This window comes from Lepisma saccharinum, chromosome 24 (genome assembly GCF_977018435.1).
Source record: "Lepisma saccharinum chromosome 24, izLepSacc3.1, whole genome shotgun sequence".
In the NCBI taxonomy this organism is placed as follows: Eukaryota; Metazoa; Arthropoda; class Insecta; order Zygentoma; family Lepismatidae; genus Lepisma; species Lepisma saccharinum.
In genome coordinates, this window is record NC_139252.1 from 23,967,570 (window position 1) to 23,977,181 (window position 9,612).

At 36.4% G+C, this 9,612-nt stretch overlaps 1 protein-coding gene across 4 annotated transcripts in view; it reads right to left on the reverse strand.

Annotated features, from left to right (window-relative positions):
• LOC145978345 (DNA topoisomerase 2-binding protein 1-A-like) overlaps nucleotides 1-9,209 on the reverse strand; it is a 133,439-nt gene extending 124,230 nt beyond the window's left edge. Inside the window, exons 1-3 of one of the 4 annotated variants that reach the window (XM_083110939.1) lie at nucleotides 9,138-9,209; nucleotides 6,084-6,189; nucleotides 1,643-1,782 (exon numbers count right to left, since the gene is read on the reverse strand). In XM_083110939.1, coding sequence (XP_082967065.1) covers nucleotides 1,643-1,782; nucleotides 6,084-6,179 — 236 coding nt within the window. In that variant the 5' untranslated portion in view covers nucleotides 6,180-6,189; nucleotides 9,138-9,209. The other 3 variants (XM_083110936.1, XM_083110937.1, XM_083110938.1) reach the window with 3 other exon arrangements.
• Nucleotides 9,210-9,612: the final 403 nt, after the last annotated feature.

Consider the following 9,612-nt stretch of genomic DNA (forward strand, 5'->3'; position numbering starts at 1 on the left):
TTTTTCTCCTTTGTTCTATTAATTTCAGTGGCCACTGCCACCATCCTCGTTGGAACTTGCTGTACTGTTGCTTGGCATGCATCTTTTGTTTGTAGTTCTCCAGCTGCCGCTAGGTGCGCTGTTGTTAACTGTACCTCTGCATCCATGTCACCTGCTATTTCCCAGTGTTAACTGTTATAGTAGGGGAATCCAAGTGTGGAGTGCCTGTTCACTATCGACGCTTAGCTCATGCAGGAAGTACATCATGTCATGTGTTTGCTTGATTTTGGTGTCTACGAGTATGTGGGCAGTGTATTTGACTTGTAATTTTTGAATTTTATGGCTATGGTATTTGATGTATTTAGCAAGACCAGTAGAGGGTTGGGCTTTTTTTTGCAACTGTTAGGTGCTGTTGGATTCTTTCATTGACAGATCTGATGGACCTGCCAATGTAATGTGTCTTGAACTCGTACTCTGCATACACCTGGGTTATCAAGCGGGGAGAGGAAGTACTGTTTGTGTTTGTTTAGTTTATCAGCTATTTTGGCAATGGGTTTGTGCGCTACTTTGACGCCATATGGGAGAAGGGCTTTGGATATGTGGTTGGATGTGTTGGGATGGTACGGGACAGGAAACTATTTATACTGGTTGTTGGAGGTTGATCGTGGTTGGTTAGGGTGCCTGACCTGTATTTCCGCTATACTGCACCAAGTGAAAAGTTGTGCTTTTGTGTAGCCATGTTTCAGAGCTATTTCAGTGATGATGGCTATCTCTTCTCTGCAACAGTAGGAGAAGGCTCTTCGATAAAAGTTCAGCCACACATTAGCTTTTTGCTTGAGGGGATGGCTAGAAAGAGCGTATATGTACTGGTTGCCTGCATCTGGTTTCCTGTAGACAGTGGTATGAATTTGTTAAGTGCACGGCTGATTGTGATCTCCATGAAGTTGATCTTACCATGTTTCTAGTTTGAATTCTTCAAATGCATATTTGTGGAGGAAGAGAGAATAAAGAGAATAAAGACACCTTAGTCACACTTTTAGAATGTGTTGAAACATTAGAGAAAGCAGCATTCAGTGGCTATGGGTTTGGTAATAGTGTGCTTCTTCCCCAATCATAAGGCAGAAGTTCAAGGTCGCATGGTGAATGAATGAAACTGCTGCAAAAGCAAGGAAGATGGAAGGAAGAGGTCACCCGGACTACCGAACAGGCTTGTGGAAAAAATTGACATCAGCAGGGCTTGGAAAACGTATAAAGCAGGAAATGGAAGTTACAGCAAACATAAGATCGAGATACACATTGTAGTGTTTAACATGGTATTTTGCCAGAACATGGTTGAACGGATTAAGCAGGTAAATCTTGATTGCAACTTTCCCATCCACGCAGTGCCTTCACTGCCTATTTTTCGTCATTTTGTAAATTTAGATGATGATTTAGAACAGGTTAGTGCAATATAGAAAACTTTGGTGTATATGTAGTACTCCTTTTTTCTTTCTTTGTGTACCTAATTTTACCATTCAAAGTTTCTTTCAATAATACATTTTTTCCCTTTCTGCCCCCCCCCCTCCCCATATCACTCTATTGATTGATATACACAGAAACCTGTACCAAAACAATATATTTCAAAGTAAAAGTGTATTTAAAACACCACAAAAAGAAAACTTACACGCATTTAAATTTCTTCAGATATGTAAATGCTTCCCCTTTAAATGGATCAATTATGAATACATCTCTTTTGATTGGCTGCAATTCTAGACATTTTTCTTCTGCAATCCACTCTGGTGAAAGTCCATTATCTGTAGATGCCTAGAAAAAAATATACTAAGCAGTAATACATGCTCAGGGAGGTTTACAAATGTAAATTTAAGATTACTTTAACAGGATGTCTACAGAAATAACAAATTCAAAATTATTGATGCTTTCATGACTTTTTCTTGACCATTTTTCCTTTTTTCTGCATTTATTTTATTTTATTTAATCGCCCTTTACTTAGGTATAATTAAAAATTAAGAAAATATATATTTTTATTCAATGAAAAACCCCTACCACAAGGGCAGTTAAGATGAAAACTGAAGCTGTAATTTAAGGAGATTTAGATTTGGTATCATTATTAATGCTTCAGACTTCATTCTGGATGGGGAATAGCCACATTACTTTATTTAATGATTAGGAAACTTCATGCATACAATAATGTAATTCTTTAACCTGGGATAGGTCGTGCTCACTGCAGTCACGTCATCGGTCGCGGGTGAGCGCGGTGCTCATCCTTGCTTTTCAGGCATATTTCACCGTATTTCAATTTTTTAAATTTATTTTTTGTACTTGTAATGATCTGTTTATTATAATCCTTCTTATTCATTACATTTTTGTTTCAAAATGTTTATTTGTTTTTACACAGCGTATAGTACACATCGTCGAAGCCAACAAGTTGCAGAATTAACAAAAAGCGCTTGTTCCTCTGAGGTAGTTCCATCTGATACCAAATCACTTCGACATTATTCGAATTTTCTATTAACAAGACAAGAACATAGGTACGAAAACTCACTAGAAACAGGATAGACCTACTGACTAAATAATGCACAAATGTAAATAAAGAAAATATATATCGTAATCGGTGGAGTGTGAGCTCTGCCCTCATTCTGACAAAACTATTTCCACAACAATGGCCTCTCTACTAATGCCATTTACGTCATCTCATAAAAATGTGATCAGGTCGCTCGTGAAACTCTAAAAGTCAGCTAGAGAGCACCACAGGCCAATATTTTAAATACTGTTAAAATGGCACTTAATTAAAATTTAAAGTGAGCGTTGCGCGGCGCTCACCCACGACCGATCGCAGGTTAACAAAAGAAGTGAACAAACCTTAAGCACTACTCAATACAATTTTAGATTTCCAAATATTCAATTTTATCAAATCCAAGTACAGGTATATAATACTGTAAATTCACTATACTGAAAAAAAAAAAGCGAAAGTTCTTGACCACAAGCATAATTTCTTTACCTATCTGTATATTTCTTGACATTTTCTGGACTTTCTTGACTGGTAGACACTCTGTTTAATTATACTATACAAAATGCCTCATGAAATGTTATATACATGGAAGCAAAACCAAACATTCCAGATAATAGTCAACAAATGACCACTTAGTGAGAAACACGTATATAGGATGGAAAAATCATTCTGCACAAAAGACATGGATCCTCAGGGAGGTTTTATACATACATACACAATTTGATTCATTCATGTAGAATATGAATGAGCATAATGAAAATATAAGGGTGTCTACTATTTCATAAAAAGAAAATTACGTGACTTTTCCAGGCTTTCCCGACCAAACATCATCATTTTCCAGACTGAAGTCATAGGGCATGTACTTAAACATGTGTGCAAGACTGTCACTAACACCATACAAAGAATCCTACTTAACCAAGTCATTTACTTCACATGTAAAAGTAATATTGAGAAGGAAACTGAGTAAAAACTAATTGTTGGAAAGATGTATCAAGAGAATTGGAACGACTTAAGATAACCAGATCCCTTTCTGATTTTCTTCATATTTGGCATACTCACTAATTGAAAAGTTTTTAAAAGAAATTGCAAAATAAGCGAAAATAATTCGTTAGTTTTCGGAATGGAAACAGTCGATTTTTGCAAATTTTTTGTTTCACAAGGAAATATTTCTGATACTACCACGACACCAAATTTTAACTATGTTTGCCTAACCTAACCGAAACTAACCTAACCACATATCAATGGTTCATGGGGCTAGAGTCAATGGTTTGCAATTATTTTGCAATTTCTAGATCCTGATACTAGTACGACACCAAATTTTAACTATGTTTGCCTAACCTAACCACACAGTCAATGGTTCGTGGGGCTAGCGTCAATGGTTCGCAATTATTTTGCAATTTCTAGACGTTTCCGACAAATTTTAACTTCAGATTCATCATTAGCAGGATTCAATTAGTAAGTATGTAAAATATGAAGAAAATTGGAGGGGGGTCCGGTCATCTTAAGTCATACCGGAGTATGTAATACTTGCACGTATTGGCTTATGGTAAACAAAGGATTATTTTCTTGTACAGTTTGTAACAATTATAGCATAAATAATTAGGGCAGAGCCGATACGACTTTGAACCAATGCGTGTAAAATTCAATTTTAAAATAATAAAGGGTAGTTACCAAGTCATACTAACTCATCACATCTCTTTAATGGTATTAAATAACTCCCAAATTATTCTCATGTAGCATTACAATATTTCAAAATGTGTTGTGACATTTGGTGTTTTTATAATGTCAACTTCTCTGTAGATCCAGAGGATGCAAAGAAAGAGGTTCTTGAAATCCTGCAAGACTTTTTAACATGTTGCAGTTACAAAAGAAAGAAAAAAAATGGTGGATTGTGTTTCTTCTTCAGTTTCATGTAAATACTATTGATTCTTGTCGTTTGCGTTAACCTGAAGAGGGAGAAAAGCAATGTAAAAATATATATGCAAATACAGTTATTAAAATAATGCCTCTTTATGCCATCATTCTCTGTCATTTGCAATAAAAACAAGTTGCTATGGTATCGGCCAATAAGAGAAGGAAGAGTACAAGAAGAAATTGTTGATTCCACAACCCTCCCTCTCCGTTTGCATGTATATAAAACAAAATGAATTCCACAGTGACCTTCACCCATTTTTCCCAAGAACTCTGCAATCATCTGGCCCGGAAACAGGCCAGCATGGTAGTAATGCTGGTTTTAAAAATGTTCACCTTTCTTACCCCACGAATGTGTGAGCAGAAATTGGAAATGAATGATTTATTTTATTTCCACACAGTCGTTACCAGGTAGTTACATGCCTTTGAGAACTTTGGGCACAGCTTTCCCCTTACCCACGCCTTTGATCATTTGTCAATCATCTGCTTCCCAGGAGAGTGGGGATTTGTTCAGTAATTTTCGGAAAAACTAAATGCGGGAGTTCTTCCAATCTGCCACAAGGTGAACAAACTTTGAGGTAAATGTTTACTATCCTTCGGACACCTATAACTTCTGAGTTTCGTCAATTATTGACATTTCTACTTACCTATCTGCTTCGCGGATCATTTTTTAACGTGTATTCACATTTTTTTGATCATTTTTTTTTTTTAAAAAAAAAGTGTTTTTGTAACTGAAGAACGTACGTTTCCGCAAATGGTTTGTGGGGCTATGCGGGAATGGTGTGTGGGGCTATACGAGAATGTTGTGTGGGGCTACGCATATTTTTTTCGAAACCAATTTTTAACTATTGTAACCTATTGTGACCCTACCTAACCTAACCTTACCGGAAATGGTTCGTGGGGCTATGCATCAATGGTTGAATTTCCGCTATGAAACATTCCCACATCACACAAAACACCTTCCAGATGTTAGACAATACTACAGGAACTTATTACGGTAAGTAGTTTCTTCTGTAGAAATGAAGAAATCTGTCCGAAGGATAGTAAACTAGTACCACTAATGGTATCATCATCATGACGACTACTGGTATCGGGATTAGCTCAGCCCCATAAATAACACATATTTATAGAAATATTTAGTAATAATATCTGTATCAATCCTAATTACTACAAAACACAACCCAAGAATTGCAACAAGAAAGTGGTAAATTCCAATAGTCACTTAGTGAAGTAGATTTCTACATCAAAACAGTTCAAAACGTGACCATTTTTCAAAGTCAGTTCAAAATGTGACCATTTTTCCAAGAGTATTTAATTCACAATTTCTAATGTAACTACCGGTAATACTCAGTATATCAAACTGAAGTATAGTTTATCCACAACAAATTTATAATTCCTTTTTTCCATTGATTTTCCAAGAAACATAGTATATTTCCCTGACTTTTCCAGAGAAAATAAATTCGTTAATTTTTCCAGGATTTACAGGTTTTCAAGACTGGTAGACACCCTGAAACTCGACCAGAACTTAGACCAATAATTTTCAAGACAAGTTACTGAAATATAAAGGCACAGTTATGTCCATACAACACTGTCACATGCAATTATGTAAAAAAGTAGGTAGGGCTTTTTACGAAAATTGTAATAATCAGAATTCAGTAGTTTTCAAAACCAGCAATATATATACCTGGTATGCTTGAAGCAAATCAGTTGAGCAATCTTCATCTGTAAGCCCTCTGGGAATAACAAAGTAAATTGCCACATCATCTTCGGATTCTGCCATTTCCAATTAACTGAAAAAGGCATGGAGAGAAAAAGTTAAAAATTGTGCTTACTAAAAGTATAATATAATGAGAACAATACATTTTCTTTAGTACAGATTTATCACTTTCTGTAGTCCCCATGTATACATTGTAGGGATGAGCACATATTTTTTACAGATTTTTACATTGCAAAATTTGTTTTATGTCCACTTTAAGCTGAGAGGCTAATCACGACTGGACCTACAATGTCAAGTTGAGTCCAAACCAGTATGCAATGTGACTCCTTCAGGAATCAAACCCAGGACCTGTTGATTACAAGGTGACAGTGTTTCCACTACACCATCAGGAAACACCAGATAGATAAATATTGCAGGCAAATTATTTTCACTCACTGTGATGTAAAATGGCAATTGATTTGCTGGCATTTTGTTTTATTTCTTGAACTTCATGTTGTCCAAATCAAAGTGAATGAACATGACACGGGGCAATTTGCCTGCTAATATCAGGGGTTCAATAAAGTGAAAGTGAAATTTCTTATATATATCATCTGGCATTCAATATCTAACCATGTGCTAAACATTCTGCCACACAGGTCAGCAAAATCAAGATTGAAATACCAATGTACTTAAGTTCGATAACAGTTGCCTATCACAAGACCACATGCGGTCATTTATGAGTGGATTTGCCTGAACAGCTCATTGGAGAATCGTTAAAACTTAAGAATAGGAAGAAACATTCTGTTCAACACGAGTTCTCATTCCTGAAATTTTTCTTATACTCTGAAAGTTTGGTGGTAATTTATGAAAGTGGTAGTAATTGGCCTGAGTGCTTGCAAATGCAAAGAAAATTTCAGAAGTGAAAGAAATAAAGTTCAACAGAATGCCTCTTATTTTCATAAGGGGTCCGTATCAAAATCTTACACCCTCGATTTCGCAGGTGAATTTTTTTTTATGAAGATTATGTGCTGCTAATTGTGAATAATAAAATTCTGGACCACGGGAACAAGTATTTACGACTGTACATCAGTTTAAAGTTGAGATGTAGCCGTTTGAAGTTGCGAGGTGGTTGCCGTGTTCAAATTTCCCACCGATTCCGGGCTCCTCCCCTGGAGCAATTAACCTACCGTGTCCCCACCTTTCTATATAGAGTCCCTTTCGAAGGTATGTTAGAAACTGGCTGGAGCCACCTGCCCCCAATACTACTTAGGTACCAAAGAAATAAGGCTGAAATTAAACCTCAAAAGGTAATTTACCTCTTTATCCCAAGTGCAGGCTGAATTGCAGGTCGAAGTTAATTTGAAAGTCAAAAAGAGAAGTAAGTTGTATGTCAAAAGTCTTTGTTGTCCTTTTCCACAGAATACTAACCTCCCCTTTCCGTACCATCATACAAATAAGTAGTTGCAAATTATCCCATCCCACAAGTCATAAGTACAACCCTCCCCTTTTCTGGCCCGCAGTTGCGAAGAGAAATGTGCATGATATTCCACAAGATAACGTATTTACACACACTATTAATTCCAATGTCTGAAATCTCCAACCCGCCAATACGTCATAAAAATAACATATCGCAAATTACCCCTGCACAAGTCAATCATAACAAGAAAAAGAAAATGTGTAGACGTGCACCTGAGACATGAATCCATTATGGAAGCCCTGAAAAGCCGCATAGACGCTACGTACGTCAGGAACTTCAATATCAAAAAGACGTAAGTTTCGTAGCCGCAGATGTGAAAAAAAAAAAACCTTCCGCACTAATTAGAAACACCCTTTGTTACAAGAAACTTATTTATTTGACGAAAATATTTGAAATGTTTGCGAAATCGAGGGTGTAAGATATTGGCATGGAGCCTTCATAAGTAGGTAACGGTTCTGAATGTTCAATGATTTTTCGCAAATTTTATAGTACTATTTACAATACTGGAAATGATTGTGTGAGCAAGTTTGAAGCTTGGAGAAACTAATTAGCACAATGAAAGTGCCACTAAGTAGCCTATTAGTTAGTTACCAGTTATATTATGATCTGAAATGTAGCTTGCCCAAGTAGGAATGTTCTTGGTTTCCGATCGACTTGAGGACATGTGTTTTTGTGGATTTTTCATGCAGGTCTCGAAGGGGTTCATGCTAGAGACCAGATATTATGCAACCAGGTGTTTAAAGCAGTAGGGACATTATCTTAATGCTGAAAGCCCTAAACTTGGCCCACCTAACCTAGCAACGAAAGGATTCAGGGATATTTTATTAATGCTAAGAGCACTAAACCCAATCCACCTAACCTAACAATGAAAGCATTCAGCGACAAAATACCAGTCACACCCCAGGCACGTGAAGAAGGTGGTAGCAGCAGTCCATATATAAGACAACAGTAAACGACCGGCTGCTCGCAATCAAAGAATCATGTAGGAGTAAACAGAAGGGAAAATTGTGTTCCAGAAAACTGCCAGTAAGTAATCACTAAGACTCTGAAGTAGGTATTGACAGACATAATTAGAAATAGAAGCATGAAGAAAAATTCCTTCAGAATTAAATCTGAACTTGGGCCGTGGAGATAACAAACATATATGGCTGTCCACTGGTTGCTAAGATAAAATATCACTGCTGTGTTTTGCATGTTGTAATACATTTAATATTCTTACGAGGTTCAGAATTAACCACTACCAACTTTTACGCTTACATTAGCTAAATGTATCTACATGCACAATATGTAATTTTTGTCTAGTAAATTCTATCACATTTTCAAACTGTGTGTTACTAAATAAATTTACAAAAATATAGCAAATAAAGAGTAGTTTATTATAGCCAATGGTTACGCATAAATACGTGCAATATAATGCATAAATGAAGATATTGAAAGCTTACTGTCAAAAGTTCATTCAGAAATACAGTTACATCCAACACTGTCGGTAAAACTAAAAATGAAATAGAAAGAAATTATACTTCGTCTTTCAAAACGAGCTCTTACTTCTCCGCCATATTTCTTACCATCGTACTAAATGCTGATTGGTCAAAAGTAAAAAAAAGTGTTAAATGTTTGTATCTCTCTTCTCAGAAGGCTCGACCATAGTAGTAGGCAGGGAGTCGTAACGTAACGAAATGGAACGGTATTTTCAATTACGGTTTCCGTTACGTTACAACCAGAAACGGAATAACTTTTTTCGTGAACAGAAACGTTACCTCAGGTATATGAACATTACGTTACAGGTGTGCATAACGGTACCGAACCATAACTGATCTCTAAAGGAGTAGGTCTTCACGTGACACTTTAACGTTACATCCATTGCCGGCAACCAGTAACGTTACAGGGTAAGAAAGAGGTTCGTCACGTATTGACTAGTAACTTTAGTGTGTGTGGAAAGTGATAGTAACGTTACAATTAACCAGTAACTTAATTGAGGTCACGGCTGTAAAAACGTTACACTCCTTTTTTCAAAGCAACAACGTTATTTATAGCTGGTAT